This window comes from Patiria miniata, unplaced genomic scaffold (genome assembly GCF_015706575.1).
Source record: "Patiria miniata isolate m_02_andy unplaced genomic scaffold, ASM1570657v1 HiC_scaffold_29, whole genome shotgun sequence".
NCBI classification, from domain to species: domain Eukaryota; kingdom Metazoa; phylum Echinodermata; class Asteroidea; order Valvatida; family Asterinidae; genus Patiria; species Patiria miniata.
The window spans coordinates 18,108,977-18,132,464 of NW_024037068.1; the positions used below are offsets into that span (position 1 = coordinate 18,108,977).

General features: G+C 41.3%; 2 protein-coding genes across 3 annotated transcripts; both read left to right on the forward strand.

Moving 5' to 3' along the window:
• The first annotated feature begins 2,941 nt into the window (after positions 1-2,941).
• Positions 2,942-11,709, forward strand: LOC119736158 (galactosylceramide sulfotransferase-like). 2 transcript variants are annotated; one of them, XM_038210180.1, is made up of 4 exons: positions 2,942-2,981; positions 5,739-6,679; positions 8,108-8,631; positions 10,032-11,709. In XM_038210180.1, the coding sequence occupies exons 2-4, from the start codon at positions 6,552-6,554 to the stop codon at positions 10,814-10,816; spliced, it is 1,437 nt and encodes a 478-aa protein (XP_038066108.1). In that variant the 5' UTR covers positions 2,942-2,981; positions 5,739-6,551; the 3' UTR covers positions 10,817-11,709. The 2 variants fall into 2 exon arrangements, with proteins under 2 accessions (XP_038066108.1, XP_038066109.1); XM_038210181.1 differs by lacking the exon at positions 2,942-2,981 and having other exon boundaries at positions 6,318-6,389; positions 6,434-6,679.
• A 2,324-nt stretch (positions 11,710-14,033) lies between these two features.
• LOC119736160 (selenoprotein S-like) lies at positions 14,034-22,962 on the forward strand. Its single transcript, XM_038210182.1, has 5 exons — positions 14,034-14,193; positions 17,195-17,332; positions 18,681-18,787; positions 19,211-19,373; positions 21,849-22,962. Exons 1-5 carry the CDS (start codon positions 14,109-14,111, stop codon positions 21,920-21,922), a joined length of 567 nt encoding a protein of 188 aa, XP_038066110.1. The 5' UTR covers positions 14,034-14,108; the 3' UTR covers positions 21,923-22,962.
• The last annotated feature ends 526 nt before the right edge of the window (positions 22,963-23,488 follow it).

The following is a 23,488-nucleotide window of genomic DNA, read 5'->3' on the forward strand; positions in this document are numbered from 1 at the left end:
GCGATTCGGTGGTGCACCAAGCCTACTTCACTATAGAAACAGCGAAGGTGACATTGCAATTTCTCCCTCGTTGTCTGTCGACGACTCGTCTTGCAGTGATCTCTCGTGGAGCTCTACCCTGGGAGCGTCGAGTCCAGACGTTATAACCTGTCTCGTCAATGAAGACTAGATGCGCCAGAACACCATGCTGCAGGAACCACTCACCATACTGGACGCGTTGATCAAGAACTTCAGGGGAATTTCTTGCATCAGGGACGTCCTCCACCCGTTTCAGAGTAATCATCATCCCATCCAAGGCCCTGGCTATGGTGGCAGTAGAAACCTGGGGCTTCTCTGGCAGATGCTCACTCAAACTAGCCTTCATTTGTTGAAGTGTCAAGACGGGATTAGCGTCAAGGATGCCTTGCAGATGGTTTCGCATGTCATCATCCATCTTGCTGTGGGTTGCTCCTCCTCTTGCCAGCGTCTCTCGCCTTCCAGTCCTCAAATATGTTGCAACAATTGATCTGGCTGTGGACTTGTTGATGTTCAAATTGACCGCAAGCTGAAGGTAGTCTTGCTCGTTTCCCTCGAAGGCCTCAATCAACCTTTCTCGATCTACCTGGGCCACTCTAGCGTAGCGACCACGAGCTGCCATTTCTAGAAATATGCGTGTAAACTGTAGCGAAAGCTCGTCTTCGAAGTACATCGGCAAAGTGACTCAAGTGCCAAAAAGTGAACCGTATTTATGCCTTCAACATTCTTAAGGAAACAAAAATTTAACAAAGCGTTTTTTAGATTGCACAAATTCCAGAAATGACTGCCCAAAAATGAATTTGAATGACTAAACACACGCCTCAAAAAGCTCCTGCGAATTTGAATGCTGCTTTGTTGAATTGTTAAATTGCATGATTATTTTGTTAAATCGAATGACGCAACAGTACATTTGACTGGTCATAAAATGAAATCGAATGACCCTTTTCAGTAGCATTTGATTTCGCGCGAAATAGAATAGCGTAGTGGTTAAATTGGCTGCTCATTTGCCGAAATTGACCGAGAAAACCTATATACTCTTCAGTCCCATCCGGCCCGCGCTCCACAGCCCGGCCCCGCTCCATGTGCAACTTTACGTCTTGAGTCTTCTACTCACCTATACATGTACTAGGATGGTATAGGATGTACAGTTATTGGCTAAATTTTGTCATTTTTTAACGATGAAAATGTATTTCTTAATTTGAGGGCCACACTTTTATTTTGACTTAATTTCACTGTCTTCGAATAAACAAAAGTGAGGCACGAAACGTGCGTGTTGTTGATGTACCCTAACGTGGCGCGGCCCCTAACGTGGCGCACTTTGATTTTTCGCCTGTAGCGCCTAGCTACAGCAAAAGTTTTAACTGAAATTTCACAGAAAGTGAAATTTCATCAAGTTCTAAACACTCCCGTTTATAAATCGCGAGTTTATTTACCCGCTACAAAGTTAAAAGAAAAATTTCTTTTGGCGTGATTTTCCGATTTTATTTTCAAGTGCAAAGTGAACCCTTTGAAAATGCCCCCAAAAATAAGAAAATAATTTTCTGACAAACATCTGGCTGGGTATGTAAGTAGAGATAATAATGACTTATCAAAATTTATCAAGTTTTCAGAAATTCTTAAATGTGAATTTGGAATTTTCCGAGATTTATTTAAGTGCGCCACGTTAGGGAACACTCCGCCAATTTGTGCCCAATTTCCGGACGCCACCGTTTTTTAATTTCGGCTTAAATTTTATGAAACCGAAATTGTTCACAGAGGTTAAATAGCAAGCATTAATAAGGTAAAAGTACCAGTTTTTCACTGCATGAATTTGAGGTTTGTCAACAAAGAGGTTTGGCAACACTACACGAGGAAAGTTGGGTAAGCTTCGAAGTGCGCCACGTTAGGGAACACGACTATAATCATCCCATAATGCCGAAGATGAAGCCGCACTGGAAATGTAGCCGAAGTTTCATAAAATAGCATAATAGACTGGTGTAACAGTGACTCAAGATGGTTGTCTCGTACCCTGTATCATTAAAGTGCGCAACACACACAGTGTGGACAGCACAGCAAGACATGCATGCAAAACCAAGAGGCATATACACACGCGTTCGATCGCGTACACTAGTACTACATCATTCATGGTCATGATGAGGGTCGCACTAAACAGCGTCAACACAGCGTCAACACAGCGTCAACACATGACAGAAGCGTCAACACACCGTCAACACATCCAAAACACATTCTGAATTGACAAAAAGGGCATATAATTGTGAAACATACAATAAAGGAGAATTTCCATTGGATTGAGTTTCCATTTCGTTGTTAAAAATATCGTATTTTCACGCGAAAAAAATGACCTTAACTTGCACGGCCGTTGTCCGCCATCTTGACTTCGCACAAAGCTTGGACTACACCATTTCAAGTAGGGGTGTGTAGGTAATGACATTATCTTGTCATAAACAACAGAGGGCGCCTTGCAATATTATACAATAATGTAAATACCAACGAACAAGTAAAGAAAATTAAACAACAAAGGCAATTGCAGCGTAAACACAGCATTAAATTGTTAGTCTTTGCAGATATTTTTAACACTGGCGACCCCGGCCGCGTCCCTCTCTGTTGGTTTATTGTACAACGCTATCACCCTTTAGAATAATGGTATGGTCCGCGCTGCCATTGAGGCAACATGGCGGGTGTTCGGTAGCCGATTTCGGAGCGGCACGGAGAGCCAATTTTCTTGAACTAAAAATCGCGATTTTCAGACGTTTAACCTATTGATTTTAAGCACAAATCTTGTTTCTGTCCATACTGTATGGGTTACATACTGTTTTTGTCAATTTTAATGCATTTTGGATGTGTTGACGCTGTGTTGACGCTGTGTTGACGCTGTGTTGACGCTTTGGAGTGTGTTGACGCTGTGTTGACGCTGTTTAGTATGACCGCATGATGATGATGTGGCGTAATTTTGTTGTGTTGAACAGGTGAGTTTGTTTAGCTTTTTTACTTGTTTTTGGAGAAAAAAATGTTGCAGCCTGACGCCACTTCTACGATTGTGTACAAAAGACTATGGAGAGTCAAGACAATTTTCTAAGTATTTCCTAGCAAAATTGGAAATGTTTCTCAGTTTCAGATTCTTCATGTCTAAGTTTAGCCCCATAAATGTGGCCTATTTACTGGACTACCTCCGTAAACATAGGCCACACATCCACATGTACAAAAATGTGTCACACTTTGCCAAATTTTGATTTTCACATTTGGGCTTAGTTTGAAGGTTTTTTTGGCTTTAGAATCATACTCACCCTCTTTATAGGCTAATCAGAAAGTGCTGCCTTTTTCAGATGTATATTTTTGGTGAAATTTCATGTTGAAATTTTGATACGAAAACGTGTAAAAATGAATCTGGAAATTTCACAAAAAATATACATCTGAAAAAGGCAGCACTTTCTGATTAGCCTATAAAGAGGGTGAGTATGCTTCTAAAGCCAAAAAAACCTACAAACTAAGCCTAAATGGGAAAATCAAAATTTGGCAAAGTGCGACATGTTTTTGTACATGTGGATGTGTGGCCTATGTTTACGGAGGCAGTCCAGTAAATAGGCCACATTTATGGGGCTAGTCTAAGTTAAAATCATTTTGGCAATGAATGACCTTCAATTTATCATTGAGATGATACATGTGAGGAAAAATTGTGTGTCCCCAGTAGCTGGAGTTACCTCCGCCCTAGACCCGTGAACGTGGCTTGTGAACGTGGTTGAATACAACGCCACGTTCATGGGTCTACCTCCGCCCTATATTATCATTGGGTTATTGTATTAAATATTAGTAATAAGGGCTGGAGGAAGCAGTCAGCATGGACTAGCATGTTTAAAAAATTGAATTCAAAAATGTCCCATTGAATTCGAAAATGTGCCATTTTATCGGTAATCCTTATCTTTAGGCTAGTGCCAGAAGCACAGTTCGATCTACAAATTACGACAAAAAAAATCAATTTAATTGTTTTCCCATCAGTGTTTCCAAAACAGAGCTGGTGAAGTTGAAAGGCGGGGTTTGTATTGTCTTGAAAGGTATAGTCCATCATTTGTAATTGTAATGGCACATTTTTGAATTCAATTTTTTGTCCTAAAGTTTAGTACACCTGTATTTTAGGAGTTCTGTTAAAAACTGACTTTTGCAGATGACTGCCCAGTACCAAGGTGACTTTTGCAGGCTAAATGAATAATGCAGTTTTTTTTCCTTATATAAACTCATGTTAGTTGTAATTTGGAAAGCACTTTCAAAGAAAATTTGACTTTTCTACCTTTTTTTTGCAGTCAGACGTGAGAAGTGCACATTGTAGTTCTCACTCAACATGAGTGAAACAGAAAGCCTGACAGTCTGACATAATGAAAGCCCAAATGCTGACTGGCTGCTAAAAAAATAAACAAAATATTTTTTTTTATCACTATCAGCCAATCAGCATTTAGCTTCTAAGTCTGAGTATCACCCGTTAGGCCACAAAAAAGTCTCCGGTTTCTGGTATGGAGCTTGCCCAAAAAGTGGTGCGGCCACGCGTCTTTTTTTTTTTTTTACCCGACTTTTTTGCTTCAAATGTCGGCTGATGACTGCAAATGGTGCCCGACTAAACTTAGTACAAATAGGCCTATATGGGATTGAGAGTCCATAGAGGCCACATAAAGCTTATTCTCGACCATAACTCCATCTAAAAACACGGTAAAAATGTGCAGCAGCAGGATTCCAGTCAAACCAGTGAGTTTGGCGGTTTGAGACATCATCTTTCATTGAAAAAAAAACTTTTTCATTTTGCCGACGCGCATGGCTACAGCGACGCACGCGCATACCAGAAACCGGAGACTTTTTTTTTGGCCTTATACACCAAGCCAAGTCTCCTGTATATAATGTCTGATATCTAAGCATGCGTGATGTCATTGCATTCCAAAATCACATTATGATTAAATTCCGAAATAAGATTGTGATTGGCCAATTTCGATTCCGCCTTTTTGTAATGAACAACAGCCTGTAAACAAATGCTACTCATCGTAGGCGTGATATTTATGCACGCGGGGAGCGCAAATTACGCGCATATAGAAGGCGCCTGTTGATGGTTAGTTTCTCTACATGTAGGTCATGAGCAGTCTTGTTGCATAATTAATTGCCAAATCTGTTTACGAATAGTAGACCATGGTCGGCTCGCCAGAGCAAGGGTCTATTTTAGACTACAATTAGCTAAGGGTCAGTGCACTAATCTGCTAAATGAGAAATTTAGTTTGATAGACGAAATACCCTTTGTCTGGAATTCCCATTTCTGAAACACAAGTCCATTCAAAAAGTTGTCCCGGTTGATCCATAACTCTCGAAAATTCCAGAAAGATTGGCGTTGGGACCATCGGTCAAAATTTCTTTGGAAAAATCTGAGCTTTTACTGACCACCGTCAGTTATCAGACATCGCGAATGTTGAGCACACACTTGATGCTAACTTAGCTGCATGGAGTAATTTAGTCTGGTTTCCCAACCAAAACTAGAATCCCATTCCTTTAACGTACACACGTGAAGGGCACCACGCCGGTGTTATGGCCCTATCACCATCTTCAGATTCATGTTGTTTTTGTCATCCTGATTGTTGTCATTTTATACCATAATTTCCCTCTTATTTCAAAATCCTGCCCTCTTCATTTGATATTCCCACTGCTTAATAACTTTTAAGCCTATAACACAAAAGTGGATTTTGTTTGTCTTATAGGAATGAGATCTAACTGGCCCAAGCATTGTCAAGACGGGGAGCCCAGCTAGCCCAGGGGGCGGAGTGTAGCCAGACAAAGGGGTGGGGTCCAGCTAGCCCAAGGGGTGGATTCTAGCCAGCCAAGGAGTGGAGTCTAGCCAACCAAGGGGCGGAGTCTAGCCGGCCAAGGGGCGGATTCTAGCCAGTCAAGGAGTGGAGTCTAGCTACCCAAGAGGCGGAGTCTAGCTACCCAAGGGGCGGAGTCTAGCCAGCCAAGGAGTTGAGTGTAGCTACCCAAGAGGCGGAGTCTAGCTACCAAAGGGGCGGAGTCTAGCTACCCAAGGGGCGGAGTCTAGCTACCCAAGAGGCGGAGTCTAGCTACCCAAGGGGCGGAGTCTAGCTAGCCAAGGAGTTGAGTGTAGCTACCCAAGAGGCGGAGTTTGGCTACCCAAGGGGCGGAGTCTAGCCAGCCAAGGAGTGGAGTCTAGCCAACCAAGGGGTGGAGTCTAGCTACCAAAGGGGTGGAGTCTAGCCAGCCAAGGAGTGGAGTCTAGCCAACTAAGGGGTGGAGTCTAGCTGACCAAATGGCAGGGTCTAGTCATTCCTAGTGTCAGAGTCTAGCCATTCAGGTCAGTCCAAGGGGCGGAGTCCAGCCATCTCAAGGGGTGGAGCCTAGCCAGCCAAGGGGCGGAGCCTAGCCAGCCAAGGGGCAGACTCCAGCCAGCCAAGGGACGGATTCTAGTCATTCCTAGGGTCAGAGTCTTTCCATTCAAAAGGAGTCTAGCCAGCTTGAGGGGGTGGGATCTTGCCAGCCCAGGGGCGGAGTCTGTCACCATGAGTATCATGAAGGCATTTGTTGCGACCCTCCTTCTTGCAACAGTGTTTGTGGTCATCTCGCTGATTTACCTCAATCAGAACACCAGGGGTGCTGTGTCAAGGACCAATAGGATATTCCCCAAAAGGTTTGTGCTTACTTCGGGTTTGACAGGGGGTTGGGAATGGGGTGGGGAAGGAGATGGGTCCATAAAAGGCAAAATTGGTCACGGTCAGAGGCGGCAAAAATAACAGTATCATTGTGTTTACATGTATCAAATTTTGGCACTACCATTTTTCCGCTGCATGCATGTGAAATGTTTCACATGACTACATGTACAGCATAATGTATTCAATTTTTACTGTTCAAGTTTGCTTGATGATGTCTGTCATCCCACTTACATGTTTATGAAAGGATAATTCGTCGGGTGCTTGGCAGAAAGGCATAGGTACATGTATGAGAGTTCTGACGCAAAAATCATTTTCGAGAATATTGCATTGAAAGGTTCCATTGTTCCCTCGCGCGCATTATGTATCCAATGTTCTCCCACACGTAATATAAATCGTACGAATTTGAAATTTGTCACACGTAGGAATCATAAGTTTAAGAACATCTATTAGTTTCTGACGAAAATGTTTAGATTTCATTAAAATGGAGGCAGTTTTCTGCATATGCCCTTTTGCTGGGAACATTTTGGTCATTATGCGCTATTGCATAAGGGCATATGCACTTATATGCCCTTCTGCCGGGCACACGACATATTTACACATACATGTATACATGAACGCCCAAGTGTGTATTTGCCTGCAATCGGGGACCCCCTATTGTCCCTCTTTTGTTTGTACTTCAACTTTTTAGGAAGACCTACCATATGTTTTGTACACGCTTGTAAAGTGGGGCCTTCGGGAAATTGGGGACCCTATTGTCCTCTATTGTTCAACGTCCCATTATGCAGAAACAAACTCATGTACATTATAATACTGTGTGTCGTTGCCACAATTTGTGGTAGCCTACAGAATAACTCTGTACTGATGACGTCACACTTTGTTTACATGGGTGCTTGCTTATGGGAGCCTGGAAGGGATGACAATTTTGTAGCCCAACAAAGTGTGAATTCATCAGAACAGAGGCTTATTGAGTTTTCTTGCCATTAACCCTTACCCAACTGGACCCTCCAACGCATGCCATTATGTGCCTTAAGAAAATGGCATATGTTTTTTGCACGGCCCTCCAATATCTGCCATGTCATTTCAAGGGTAACTGGACAGGCACTCCAATACATGCCACAGAGAACAATGAGAGTCCTCTGATAACAAAGTGAGTGCCCCCAGCTGGTCAGTATCAGGCACCCTCCAGGGCCTCCAATTCCTGCCAATTGGAGCCTTCACTGTTAAGACAAACTATCTGCCAATGCACTGCAGCTGGAGGGCATTGGCATAACCAACTGACATGCAGTAAACTACCCTCAGAGAGTAAGGGTTAATTTAAACCAATGAGCGGTGTAATGTGGCATGAAATAGTGTTAGAGTTGGCCAACGTGCTTGATAAATATCCAGAATTTGTCATTTCTCAACAGCAACCCAAGCATACATGTACACGCAAGTCAGTCATTGCAACCCCTCCTGCATCCCGGTGTCAGAATCGCTCAAGACCGACAGAAACAAGGAGATGAGGAGGGGATGAGGGCACTCTCACTTAATCGCGGAGCGACAAAGACAAACCAATCAGAGAGCAGCCTTGGCAGTAAAAAAGTTCATAAGGATCTTCGCGCAGGAGAAACCAACATCACGCAACGCAAAGAGGACCCAATCATCGCCAGAGGCAACTCCAGTCTCGGAGTCAAATCTCCTGAGGGCAAAGGTCAAAGTTCAACTTGTAAGGAGAAGAGAGGCATCCTGCTGCTCAAGACGCACAAGACGGGCAGCTCTACGATCCAGAACGTCTTGTATCGCTTCGGCGACGTGAGGGATCTGACATTCGCCCTACCCATCGTGGACGTGTACATGGGAGCTCCGACCAAGTTTAGGCCGTCGTTTGCAATGCGGCTGGCCACGGGGACTTACGACATCCTGGCCAACCATGCCCGCTTCCATAAGGAGAGTAAGTGATTAAACCGTTTTGTGTGTATTATTTAACTTACATTTTTTGTAAACCTAATCCTCACAGGTTCTTCAAAACCAATGAATTCATAACAAATGGTTGAATATGCAAGCCATGTGCGGCTAGAATGTGCGTTTGATTTTTGGCTGCTTTCGGCTGCTACAGTCGCTAAACATGCTAAAGGGGCAACAGCCCATTTTTCGTGTGTGTGTTCATTTCAAATTATGCAAAAGTTAAACTTACAAATTTCTAATAAAAAGTTGTAGGGCTGTGCGTTTGCTAATAATTTATTCTAAGCTTGGACATGATCAAATATTCGATAATTCAAAATGTGCCCATCAATTAAAAATGCACCAGCTTAATCTGGATTCAACTGCCATTCAGGATTTGCAATAATTATTGCAGCCAATATTTGACCTATTTTGAAAAAGAAAATTTGAGCTAGTATTCTTTTTACGGAAGCCGTCATATCATGCACTTTAAATTGTGGAATTTGCCAAACAATAAACCTTTCATCATCATCGCTCACATTTTGCGAATATTTGGATTAAAAATTCTTTCAGACATTAGTTTGATGATCAAATATTGGGTACATCCAGCGCAGCTGTGGTTGATTCTGCAGTCACTAAAGGGTCAAAAGCCAATGTGATTTTCGTTTGAAAGAAATCTCGAATCTATATTTAAAAAGCCAGAGCCAGGAATAAAGTCAAGACCAAATTTAAAGGTTTTGAACTTTTGTACTGTACTGTGGGGGAGTGTGTGGCCTAGTGGTTAGGATTCGTGACTCATGATTAGAGGGTCCGGGGTTCGAATCCAGCCGCTGGCCATATATTGTGTCCTTGGGCAAGGCACTTCACCCCCACTTGTCCCTCTCTACCCAGGAGTATAAATGGGTACCGGAATTAGCTGGGGAGTAATCCTGCGATGGACTGGCATCCCATTCAGGGGGAGTAGAAATATTCTGAGTCGTTTCATGCCAAGGAAACCGGAGATAAACACAGGCCTGATGAGCCACATTGGCTCGGGACAGACTTTACTTTTTACTGTAATGTAAAGCTTGGCTACAAAACAGGGTTTCAAAGTTGGAGAGATGCCAACCATTTCTCTATTGGAGTAATTATTAGGATTTTGAGGCATGTTACTACTCTTGAAAATTCCAGCTGTCCTATACGCCAACATTGTGGTTACTCTGAAAAATACTGTGGTTACTCTTAAACTTGACTGTTGTCCTACATGTAGATGTATTTACATTAGCATTACTCTTTGCAGGAAGAATCATTACTATTTTGTAGTCTGTAAAGTCGGCATCTCTGAAGTTGAGACCTCACAAAAGCAGCAGTGTAAGTTACATTAATGTGTCATTAGTCATTGAGAACTCATATCATTTATTTGAATTTCAGATATGAAGAAAGCTATGGTCCCAGGAGCCAAATTCATCACGATCCTTCGTTACCCGCCCAGACAATTTGAGAGCATGTACAGCTTCTACAGAATGAAGGACAAGTTCAAAGCCTCCCTTGAAGAGTTTGCTTCGTCCCCCAAGGCCATCTACGGAAAGTACGGTCCGAAGAGCCCGAAGCACAGCGCACGGAATCCCATGCTGTATGACCTGGGAATGGAGCTGAAGGCAATGGATAATGGCGTGGCGATAGACAAATGGATCAAGTACCTGGGAGAGTCCTTTGATTTGGTCTTGATTGCCGAGCATCTGAAGGAGTCCTTGATTCTGCTGAAGGACACGATGTGTTGGACGTTTGATGACATCACCTATTTCACCAGCAATGCTCGCAGCGGCATGCTGGTTGAAACCATCACTACCGAGACGGAGAAAAACCTCCTGGGGTGGCTCAGCGGTGACTTCAAACTCTACCAACACTTCAACACTGTGCTCTGGACCAAGATTGAGGAGTACGGGGTGGAGCGGATGGCTGCGGATGTCGCAGAGCTCGAGCGGCGCAACCAGGAGCTGAAGGCTCACTGCGTGCAAGGGAAGAAGAAAGTCAGCGAAATGAGCGGCAGGACGGTCATCGAGAGATACGTGCTGCGGCCAAAGGCCAAGAACGACATGCAGTGTAAACGGATCACCTACCCTGCCATTGATTACCTACAAATCTTGAAGGCTAAGATGAAAATGAAACGGCCGGGGAATGTTCAAGTTGTCAAGCCTGCTGCTGGAGCGGGCTAGGCTTTGTGCTAGCATTGGTGAGATATCAGGCATCAATAGACTTATCTGATAGGTAGAAGCCAGAGGGCCCTCCCTGGAAAGTCAGTGTCGTCATTGTAGTAGGCAAAGATCATATAGAACCGAGCGCAGAACAGTATACAAATATAACATGGTTTGAGAGTGGGCATTTGATATTTGCTCCCCAAGGTATTGGAAGTTGACAAACTAGTTCCCAAGGCAAATCTGAGGAACTAGTTTGTCAACTTCCAATACCGCGGGGAGCTAATATCGTCCTTGGTGTAGTAGGCTGTCGCATGAGTAACCTGTACCTGTTTGGTACTAATGACAAATTTTAAAGCTCTGTGCTACATGTATTTAATAATTATGCAACATAACTTTGACAAGAACTTGTTTATATTTTTGGTATGTCGATATGCATTTTTTAAATATTTATAAGTTCATCTGGTGCTTTCAGGATGTGAGACTGTATATTTAGCTTCTCCAGTGTTTGTATATTTTTGTAGCCTCAGTAACCTGGCTTTGTGTGTGATAAAGAGTTACTTTATTTTGTTATTTAATTGAGCATAAACCTGCAAAAAAGTTTTAGAAATAAGTACACATGATGTATTCATTTCCTTGTTGACTCTGTTAATGAACAGTTCATGTACTTGCAGATGGCCGTATTTGGAGAAAGCTTTGTATTTGTGAACCATAGACGTTTAAAAACAAAAACCTAGACCTGACAAGCGCCTGAATTTTCAGACTATAAATTTGAACAAAATTTGTGGCGCATTAAACGCGCAAGGGGACGGTCACATGATGATGTGGGTTGTTTACGATCACAATGAGTGTTTACGTTTACAACATGGTGGTTACTGGACGCAGCATTTTGTGGTTAGAAACACAGCTAAGGTCTAGGTTGTTTGTTTTTATATTCATTGGAGTAGCGTTCATGTGTCTATAAAACCTTTTTGGTCAACATTAAAGGGAAACTACAACATATGCAAACATAAACGAAATGATCAAATTATCACGAAATACCTTACTGAATTATAGGGACTAACAGTCTCAAGCATCCTGTAAAATCATGGCTCCTGGTGTGCTGTCATTCTCAAGAAATACTGTATTTTTCCACACCTGGTCGGCTGACCACCATTGGAGAAAACTTTTTTTTTTTCAAAAAAGCTTTTCCTGATTTTTCATATTTAGTTATTCTGCCTTTTCTGTGCAATGGATTACACACCTGTGAATGGATACAAGCCTGCTAGACTGATTCTCTGACCTTTCATTACCCAAATTGTATTAATTGCTCCGTTTCATCTTAAGCAAGTCAGTGTAACAATATTTGCTATAACATACTAATCCTCCAAATCCCGATTTATTTCTGAAAATTGCAGCAAAAGCAAATGTTGTACAGTCCCTTTAGGCCAAAAAAAAAGTCTCCGGTTTCTGGTATGCGCGCGCGTCGCCGTAGCCATGCGCGTCGGCAAAATGAAAAAGTTTTTTTTTCAATGAAAGATGATGTCTCAAAACCGCCAAACTTACTGGTTTGACTGCTGCACAATTTTAACGTGTTTTTAGATTGGGTTATGGTCGAGAATAAGCTTTATGTGGCCTCTCTGGACTCCCATATTATTTGCAGTAATTGCACTAAGTTTAGTCGGGCACCATTTGCAGTCATCAGCCGACATTTGAAGCAAAAAAATCAGTTAAAAAAAAAGAAAAGCCGCGTCGCCGCACCACTTTTTGGGCAAGCTCCATACCAGAAACTGGAGACTTTTTTTTTTTGGCCTAAAGGAAGTACATTTTGTACAGTATTGTGTGTGGAGCCAATATACAAAATGGAGTTGAATAAGAAAGGTTTTGACGAAAACTATGGTGTTTTTTTTCAAGAAAAGATACAATGGTCAGCAGCAAGTTTATTTCCATTATAAAGGTACATTGTAACCCTTCATTGTAACCTAGGCCCTTTTGGATAGGAACCATCCTCAATCCTGCAAAATCCTCCAATTGCCACCATGTAAAAATTGGATTCAGCTTTAATCCTAAAATAAAATCCATTAAAAGTTGAATTTGTTCATTGGAGGGGTGACCATAATTGCATCAATCCTTCAAAACTCTGCAACAAACACTAATTAATCAAATTGATAGAGGGAATTTTATGAATAGCTCCTTTTGTTAGCTGAAATGACCAAGCCCTTAGTATGTACTTGATATTTAAAATTGACAATTTATATGAAGTTATTGTTTTAAAAGGCAATAAAGTTGTGACCAAATTTTGTATTTTATAAAAAAAAAAGTTTGACTTCGTAAAAATTGTGTATAAAGAGCAGTTTTTGTTCATTTCATTTAGTATACTTTTTTACTAACTGTAGGTAATCAGGCAAAGAGTAATTATTACTAATACATTGTACTGAACTCATGTCAACTTTATGATTATTTGAAATGCACGGTATTTGCAACGTCACATTTGATCAGGTAGCATCATACACTCTGAAGCCAGTGACTTTTTGTTTTCAAAATGCCACTTTTTTGTAAGAACTTTAACGTTGTGTATTGACTTGTATGATACATGTTGTAATTTTGTTTTCCAAGCCAAAGAAAATACTGTAAGAATTGGTACTTTTTAATTCAGTACATGGTGAACCAAAGAATGAAAATTGGAATTAAATTATTTTGAACCCAAAGTGTCAGCTGTAACTGTGTACTCCTTGTTCGTCTGTAAACTCTACTCTAGATAAAAAAAAATATTGTTATAGGTGTCATTTGATGCAGGGATTCGATGTCTTTAAACAAAATTAATGTTTCACTGTGGTTGACAAAGCTTTGTTAAAGGCCGCCACCGGTTGAGACCCGGCACACTCTCTTTTTGAAAACCACTGCAGTTTGTGATAAATGGGAAAATGTTATATTTTTTGTTTACCAAAATTGTAAATCACTTTGTGAGTTTTCCCTGAGAATTGAGCTGAGATGTCTCTACAGGATTTTAGTTTTATTATTATGCAACCAGATTCCCATTTCAATGAATTTAAATAAATGTAATTATTCATTAAATGTAATGAATTAGGAAGCAAAATAATTAATACATGTATGTTAGAAAATAGAAGCTGTGTAATAAAACGAAATCAATAGAGGGCGCCCTTTATCAACACGTCAGCCTACGTCTAGGTTCTAGACTTCTCAAACGAGTGCAGCAACCAGAAAATGTCAGGAACCAGACCACTCACAATTGTAGATCGACTGCAGTGTGCTAGCGGGACAAAAAATCCCGGAATTTAGTTGATGCTAGTTGCTAGTTACTGAAAAAGTCAGAATGTCTGAAGGGCTTTTTGAAGACAGAAAACTACCCGAGGATGGCAACCAGACGCCAGAATCGGTGACACAAGGCGTTGGATATGGTTTGTATCTAGCTTGAGGAACTCTAGCCCCATAAATGTGGCCTATTTACTGGACTGCCTCCGTAAACATAGGCCACACATCCACCATGTCCACATGTACAAAAATGTGTCGACTTTGCCAAATTTTGATTTTCACATTTAGGCTTAGTTCGTAGGATTATTTTGCTTTAGAAGCATACTCACCCTCTTTATAGGCTAGTCAGAAAGTGCTGCCTTTTTCAGATGTCTAATTTTTGTGAAATTTCATGTTGAAAATGAAATTTTGATACGCAAACGTGTAAAAATGAATCTGTAAATTTCACGAAAAATATACATCTGAAAAAGGCAGCACTTTCTGATTAGCCTATAAAGAGGGTGAGTATGCTTCTAAAGCAAAAAAAAACTACAAACTAAGGCGAAGTAAAAAAAAAAACATGTTTAGCGTCCCCGCCCGCTTCCTTTTTAGAGGCCGCCTCCTTTTTTTTTTTTTTTTTTTTTTTTTTTTTAAAGACAAAAATTGATAACTTTTAACGATCTCTGACGAAAGAAATCATATTTTTAGACTTTTATACCGTGTATAAAGCTGTGGAAATAGTCAATGAGTCCAAGTGGCGGCCATTTTGAAAAAAGCTGGTAACCATCTTGAAAAATAGCCCGGCCGTGTTGTCTTGAAAAATGTGTCGGGCGGCCATTTTGAAAAGAAAAAAAGAAAAAAAAAAAGGGCCTCCTCCTTCCTTTTCGTCAAAGAGGCAGGACGCTAAACATGTTTTTTTTTTTATTTTGCCTAAGCCTAAATGCGAAAATCAAAATTTGGCAAAGTCGACACGTTTTTTGTACAGGTGGATGTGTGGCCTATGTTTACGGAGGCAGTCCAGTAAATAGGCCACATTTATGGGGCTAGAGGAACTCCAGCTGACATGCTCATATTCATTCACATGCATTACGCTGGAGACATAACCTGTTCATTAGAATGGCAGCAATTAAGAGACCCTAAAAAAAATGGCCTCTCAAAAATTGTGCATTTTCACCTCTAATATCCCACCCCAGATTTCATTTACACACCTCATTCATTCAGCAGTCATTCACGAAGCTAATGATCGACTTGAAACAGACCAAAAAAAAAAAATGTGAAAAATCTTGACGATTTCGGTGGCTTGTCCGTAAAAAAAACGCCAGTTCCAACGGCTGTTGTCCATTTTGTTTTGTTAATTATTCAAATACATGCATCATGTGATGACATCGAAAAAAAATCTGCGCGTGCGATGTATGTGGGTACCACACAGCTTTCAGGTGCCGCAAGTGGGTTCAGTTTTCGTCTTGTGCGTTGTCGCGGAAAGCAAGACAACGAGAATGCTTTCCACGACAACGCACCAGACGAAAATTGACAAATTCGCCGTACATTTCGCGTTCAAAAAAACAAGTTTTTAAATAAGTTTAACATAATTGATATGCAGAAGCTGTTCTTTATTGCTTTTTCTACCATATCAAGCTACTTTTAATGTTCAAAAGCATATACAAAATTTACTGTCTGTCTCATTTGTATTCTCTTTACCAGTTTTTTTGGGGGGCCTTTTGTCCTCGCGAGGGTATGCTCAAAATGCATACCGTGTACATGTCACCAAAGTATGCCAAATCGGTGGAGTGTTAGTACGAAGGGTATCGCAGTTCAACGCTCCACGCAGTAGTGCTAGAAAATCCACAGCCGTGACAGCTGTAAATTCACCCTAAGATATTAAGTTATTAATTTCTTATAGCCTATCATTTTTTGGTGATTTAAAAAAAAAATTAAAAAGGAAAGGAGAGGGCCCCCAAAAAGGAAGCGGGCGGGACGCAAACATGTTTTTTATTTTTTATTTGGCCTTATATATACATGTATATATGTGACCTGCTCCACAAAAAAAGGTATTAGGTCGCGCTGAGCATTATTGTGTAATGGCCCGCTCAACATTGAGAGGGTGAACATTTTGTCAAAATGTGATTTTAAATTTTTGTCATGAACGACATCTTTAATACCTGCAGTTTTAGGTTTCGTTCTCAAAAATGTTGATTTTGATGAACAAAGTGGAGAAAACAACCATTTTGTGTGCATTGTTCTGTTGTTCTAGAACAGAGCCAGCTATTTCAAAGCCTGTTTTCTCAGTTGTGTAATTTGAACTGCAAGGAAGTAATTAATATGCAAACACGTCATGTCTCCAGAGTGGGAGGGGCTATGGAGCTCTTTTACATGTGCCAAATAAAAGCTTACATTGTGGGCTTTCCAACCATGTATACAACTCAATTTCACTTTTTTTTTTTGGCGACATAATACCCTTTTGTAGAGCAGGTCACATATATGTACGTCATCTACTTCTATTCTGTGCTATTATTTCTGTTGTGCAACCATCTGCATGCCAGATTTGATGGGTCACAAGCCATACATGTAGACTTCAACTCGACTCTCAATTTCAAGCAGGATTTCAAGCAAGAAATTTGCTTAAAGCTACAGTCCATCATTTGTAATTTGTGCATTTTGTTCGTTTGAAGCAACAAAAGAGTTCAAAATCTAATGAAGGATACTGAGTAACTAACCTGATGAAGTTTCAGCTAAGCTTCAGCTGTACATTCCGAGAAAAACATCATTCTAAGATCTCAATTTCAAATCAAAAGTTACTGAATCATGTTTTGAATTGTTTTGAATTGCAGCTATACGTGACGTCGCGCACTGATCCGACGAATTACAACAACTGCGCGCGCGTGTGCGTCGTTCCAATACTTGTGCGCGCTGCGCTGAATAACAAAATGAACTACTAATTTAAATTTTCCTACGGTGCTTCTTAAGAATCACCGTTGGAAAGGCCTTCTTTCGTTGATTACTTCAAAATGACAGCTTGCCAGAAAGAATAATTTCACAGGGAGTTTAGTTCCCTTACTACCTTTCAACCAAGTATGTTTTTCAACACTAATTACGCCAGTTACTTTTCGGATGGCTGCAAATGATGGACTATAGCTTTAACAAGTTGTGTTTTTTTCATTAACTGTGCAGCTTCTGAGTTCCTGTCCAGCTACGGGTGGTACATTATCCTCGGCATTCTTGGCTTCCTGTACCTGTATGGTCGCTTTGGCTCCCGGCTGGAACAATGGAAGCAGAAAAGGGAGGAAAACACCAACCTGTCTCAGTATGGTGAGTCTGGGGGACGCAAACAAAGTTTGCAACATTTAGGATTTGCCCAGCCCAGCCCCCCCCCCCCCCCTTCCCTAGTCTGAGGATCAGAAGTTTGTATGCACAGCCAAAATACAAACATGAGATATTACCGTCCATGTGAATTGTTTGTGACTCCGCGATCCAGCCAATCACAGACAACTTTCGAAATGTCATCGTTTGCGAATTGGCCACGCCCATTGGGCAACGCTATAGGCCCTATGGATTTTTTTGTACGCTAAGTTGTTTGTCTCAGATGTTGTGCATTCTGCATCTTGCAATTGGACAATATTTCACAAGTTGCATTGACGCGATTCTAACGCGATTCTTACACGATAGGTCGATTGCGACATCTTTAGAGCGTAAAAATTGTCAAAGGTGTTGATTGGTCAACTGCTGTCAGCTGACCTTATCATTAACCATATGTCATGCCAAAGACAGCATAGAAAGCACCCGCTGAATGGTCAGAATCTGGAGGCCGAGACGCTTTGTTTTGCATTTACAATCGTCAAATCTGCACACATATCATAGACCCTTGCCATACAAGTGTTTACCAATAGACTACCGTTTGCCTAAATTGAACTTAATTTCTCATAGCAAATTTGTAAGGTCAGCACCCGATTTCACGAAGCGCTGCGATGCGTCGTAACTCTAGTTACGACGTGTAACATGCGCAACTCGCGACGCGTCGTATCATCCATTTCACGAAAGTTGCGATGTGTTGAACGCGTCGTAAGTTCCTTGACAACGGCTTAAAACACGTCACAAGTTACAACGTGTCTAGTGGTCATAGCAAAATAAGAAGAGTCCCTTTCTTAGCCAGTTTAATGCCATAACATTACATGAACGAGATTATAATACCGAGGCAATGTGTGTAAAGTTGTAAATAGAAAATTCATTGAATAATTATGAATTAGACCGGAATATTGCAGTTGAAATTTCAAAGTAGCTATACAGTCCACTGAGAGCTTGCTTTCCTTCAAAATTGCATCGCACGACCGCCATTTTGTTTTACGTTTTAACAAATTTCGAGCTGAGATCCGACTACTCTTTGTTGAATATCAGACGACTATTTACTGTACGCTGACTCAATACATAAAACAGTCACCGAGATGTGCTATAAACACACATACGACGCGTCGCACTTACGACGTGTTTCGTGAAATGGATCGCCGGACGTGTCGCAGCTGCGACGCATCAGAGGGATACGACACGTCGCAGCGCTCAATGCATCGTAAGTTACGAAGAGTTTGATGAAATCAGGTGCTGGTCACAAGTACCAGGGCTAGGGTTCACATGTTCACTTCCATCCCTGTTCTTTCTTATCCAGATGCGGGGGATGTACTAGCTAGGCAAGAGGCCATGGAGAAAGCCAGGCAGCGCATGCAGCAAGAATATGATGCGATTGCTGCCGAGCATGCAGAGAAACAAAAAGAGGTGGGTGGAAGCCACGCCCCCCCCCCCCTACACTTACACTAGGGAAAGATTTCAACGCTTTTCTGGGGCCCAAGCCGTATAAATGAAAGGCTCTTATTATATTTTTGCCCCCCAAAAATGAAACCTGGGCTATCCATGACTTTGTTCCCTACGCTCCTGTTAGCTGTGTCTTTAACTTTAAGCAAGTAACGTTAGGTGTGCTGTAGCCAGTGCGGCCCCAAAACTGCCATCCGAATGTTTCGTAGATTTTTCATGTTCCTCATATCTCACCCCTGGGTCTTTATGCATGGAATTTACCTCTTCTTTCCCCTTCTTCACAACACTTTTTCCCTATCCCCCACCCCACCCCCACCCCATCCCCCCCCCCCCCCAATTTCTTTGAGAGAATGTTTAACTAACAAATGTTTGTTTCATATGTGCCAGAGGGAGGAAGAGAAGAGAAAGGAACAGGTAGAAGACTGGGAACGACACAAGCGAGGCCAAGGGTATCGCTCCAAGAAACTCAACAAGGAAGATGGCCAACAGCAAGCATCTGGAACTGCCTCAGGGAGCAAGGAGAAACCCAAGAAACCACCCCTCAGACAAGGTCAGTCTCTTGACCCTCTAGTCTTCTGCACTTCAAAACCCTTCAAGCTTTCCAGAAACACTTTTACCCTTAGAGTTAGTACCCTCGCTTCAAATTTCTTTTAAGGTAATCTTCAGTGGAGTATGGATGATGCTTCAAATCCCTGCATAATTCTTTTGTTAATATAAGCTCAGGGCAAGCAGGCAGATTCGGTCACGCTTCACTGCTCTCCATAGCATAGCCAGTGGGCTTGTGGTGGCCCATATGCAATTTCGGGTACATTCTTTGAAACTCTCAGGATCACTAGAGGATACCTCAAGAAGTACAAAACCACTTGATGCCATTTTTTTCTGACCCTTTTGTGGGCGTGGCCATGATTTTAAAAAGTGGGGGGCATTGCGCGCAAAAAATAATTAAAAAATTTTTACTTTTCTTTTTCGCATTTGGACAGTTCACCCAAGTGCTACTTCACAAGAAAAAAAATCCAAAATTTTGCCTCTTTTGGGGGTGGGGCAACATTTTCAATGGGGAGCGCCAATAAAATCCTAAAATCATTCACACTATATTAACTAATGCACCCTTGTCACGGCTATTTCTTCTTTAGGGGGAGACCGTTCGCAAGTACATCACAATCCTTCTTTTTGCTATATACTTTGACAAGTACTTGTGGCCCATCGTAATTATAAGCACCTTGACTACAATACTATGTATCAAAAAACCAACATGTCCAACTTTGATCCTAAATAACTCTGTTGTTGACCAATGGAATTAAACCAACATTTTAGATCCTGTATAAAGGCATGACAAATTTTATTGGGGCGACTTTCGTCAGCTTTGTGCAAGAGGGTGAGATTTAGACACCATACCAAAAAAAATCACTTTCAGAATCTGCCACTTTCGCCTTGGCGTCCTCCAATGTGGATACAGCGCTGGAGATGGTGGCGCAAGGCACGTGCTACGGCCGAAAGCTTCTAAAGGAATGCAGGATCACCCCTGATGTCATTGCATGCCTCCTCGATCGTTTGGCGCAACACACGATCGAGGAGGTGTGCAATGACATCAGGGGTGATCCTGCATTCCTTCAGAAGCTTTCGTCCGCAGCACGCGTCTTCCGCCACCGTCTCCAGTGCTGTATCCACATTCTGAAAGTGAATAATTTGTTTTGGAATGGCATTTAAATCTCACCCCTCTTGCACAAAGCTGATACAAATCGCTCCATAAAATTTATCATGCCTCAAGTGTTTACATGATCTGAAGTTTTGGTTTAATTCCATTTGTAAACAACAGAGTTATCAAAAGTAGGACACGTTTTTTTTTGGACACGTAATACTACCCCCGCCTAATCCAAGGCAGGGATGTAGTCCAATCCATCACAAGTCCCTGCAAGTCCACCACAAGTCCTCCAGTCGCAATTCAACTCACAAGCTATTCAAATGAGCTTTGACAAAGGCATTCCTTTGTTATTGTTCAGCCACCGTCACCTTTGACGGAACTTGTGACTGAACTTGTGGCTGGACTTGTTCAAGTCACAAAAGTGCTCAAAATCTAAAGATGGGTGCTTAGGCCAAAAAAAAAAAGTCTCCGGTTTCTGGCATGCGCGCGCGTCGCCGTAGCCATGCACGTCGGTAAAATGAAAAAGTTTTTTTTTCAATGAAAGATGATGTCTCAAAACCGCCAAACTCACTGGTTTGACTGGAATCCTGCTGCTGCACAATTTTAACGTGTTTTTAGATTGGGTTATGATCGAGAATAAGCTTTATGTGGCCTCTCTGGTCTCCGATAATATTTGCACTAAGTTTAGTCGGGCACCATTTGCAGTCATCAGCCGACATTTGAAGCAAAAAAAACAGTTAAAAAAAAAAAAAAAAACGTGTCGCCACACCACTTTTTGGGCAAGCTCCATATCAGAAACTGGAGACTTTTTTTTTTGGCCTTAAAAACTAACCTGATAAAACTCTTAGCTCTGTGAATGCTGTACATTCTGAAAAAAAACCAAAATTTCTAGGATCTCGGTTTTAATTCAAAAATTGCCCAGCCATGTTTTGAATTGTGCCCGAAATCAGTGTCTGGGACACGTTCTCGATTGCAGCTACGTGATGTCACGAACAGAACTGGCAAATTATAGCAACCGTGCGCATGTGTGTGTCTTGTCAATGCTTGTGCACCCCCATTCACAGGTTCGACGACTTACAAAACAAACTACTAACGGAAATTTCCAAAAGTGTGTCACTTGACGCATCTTTTGAAATGGCCTCCTTTGATTGTTTTCTACAAAATGGCAGCATGCCAGAAACAATAATTTCACAGGGAGTTTAGTGCCATTACTATCTTTAAAACAAGTCCAAGTATTTTTCTGTACAACAATAATTTTGTCAGTTATTTTTTGGATAGCTGCAAATGATCTGCTTTAACTTTGTAGTCCTACCTTTGCTTCAAGCATAGCATAGCTTCTATTTAGTCTGTTATTTCATAAGTTTTTTTTCCGTATTTCCACAGGCTACAATCCACTCATGGGAGGCACAGGCTCAGGTTTCAGACCAGCAAGGAGCTCCAGAAGTGGAGGCGGATGAGGTTAAAGGTCGTATGCAGATAAGTAGATCATGTGACCATGTGGCCAGTCCTGATTGGCAGTTCAATAACCAAGCCTCAACCTTGTAAAAGCTTGGGATTTTCTAAAAACTCAACTCAGATTCATTGATCGAATGCATGTTTATAAATGGAAAACAAGTACAGTTTCTGCGGCTGTTCAGAATTTTTTGTGATTATTTTCTCTGTATATCATTGAGGACTTGAAAAGCGAAGAAAGTTATTTTTTGTTAATATTTGGTTAATTGTTGTCAGTTTTTAGTTTGAACCAATCAGGACGGCTGTTATGGTCACATGATATCTGCATACATAATTTATGTGATGAGAAATTTCTTGATTACTCTCACAAGTAGCTGGTAAACGGCTCATGGGAGAAACTCATGGTAAAGTGGCTTGCTCAGGGACATGCAGGGCCAAATTTCATGCAGTTGCAAAGCAGAAGATAATGCCTAGTGGATTTGTTTGCAGATTTGTCACCTATTGCCATATCAGTGTAAACATTGCTATTAACATTTTGCAGTCAATTTGTTTTGTGCAGTAAGCATTTTCTGTGCCATGCAACTACATGGAATTGGCCTTTTGGCTTGATTCCACGATTTAAAGAATTAATCACGACGCCTTAAGTCCATTACACTAAACAGTGGATCCCCATTTCTCTGCATACAATTTGTCAATTTCTGTTTGGTTATGCATTGACGTGCACAATTTTGGGACCATGGTGTACTAGACTTGTCCAAGTCCGGCAGCCACGAATAATGAAGCTTTCATGATTCAACAGTATTAACCTCTTGTGAAAAAAAAAATCAAGAAATTTCTCTCAGTGGTCGATGGTAACAGAATATTTCTGGTTGCGAGCGCGGACATTTTGAGTCACGGATTTGGAGGTCATTTGCATTGATGTTTTGAACTTTGACCCAAAATGGCCGCCTAGCAACCAGGTTTCCTGTCCGTCTTCATGACGTCTGTTGTATAAATGGCAGAATGCCCCTGCAGCAGACTGATACAAGACCACTGTCAAAAAAAAATTAAAAATAAAAAAATGTTAAAAATTCATTAATAAAGATGCACTTCTGACAAATAAAATAATGTAAATACACACCTTTCACGTTTTCATGGTTGTACATTTTATTTCAACTGAAGTGCAAATATAGATGAAAAGAGGCAGTTATACGCTGTGTTATTATTCCTTAAAACTAAACTGTAGCTATCCGATTTCAGTTTGAAACTGCAGAAAAATTTTGAGCGCAACTTTCCAAAGAAGAAAACATTTTTGTTGAACTGTGGCGTGATGCTGTTGCTGTATAACAATGATTTGCAGACTATTTTACCTCAGAAATTAATTACAAAGATCAACTTCTGTTCGGAGCAAGAAAAGACTTCTGATAACCTGTTGCAAAGATTAGGGTGTTATACTATAAGTTATCCCGCGAGCGCGAGTGGAACACAGAATAATGTAGTGCGTCTGTGTCCCACATACCACGAGGCCGAAGGCCGAGTGGTAAGTGGGACACAGACGCACTACATTTTCCCTGTTCCACGAGTGCAAGCGT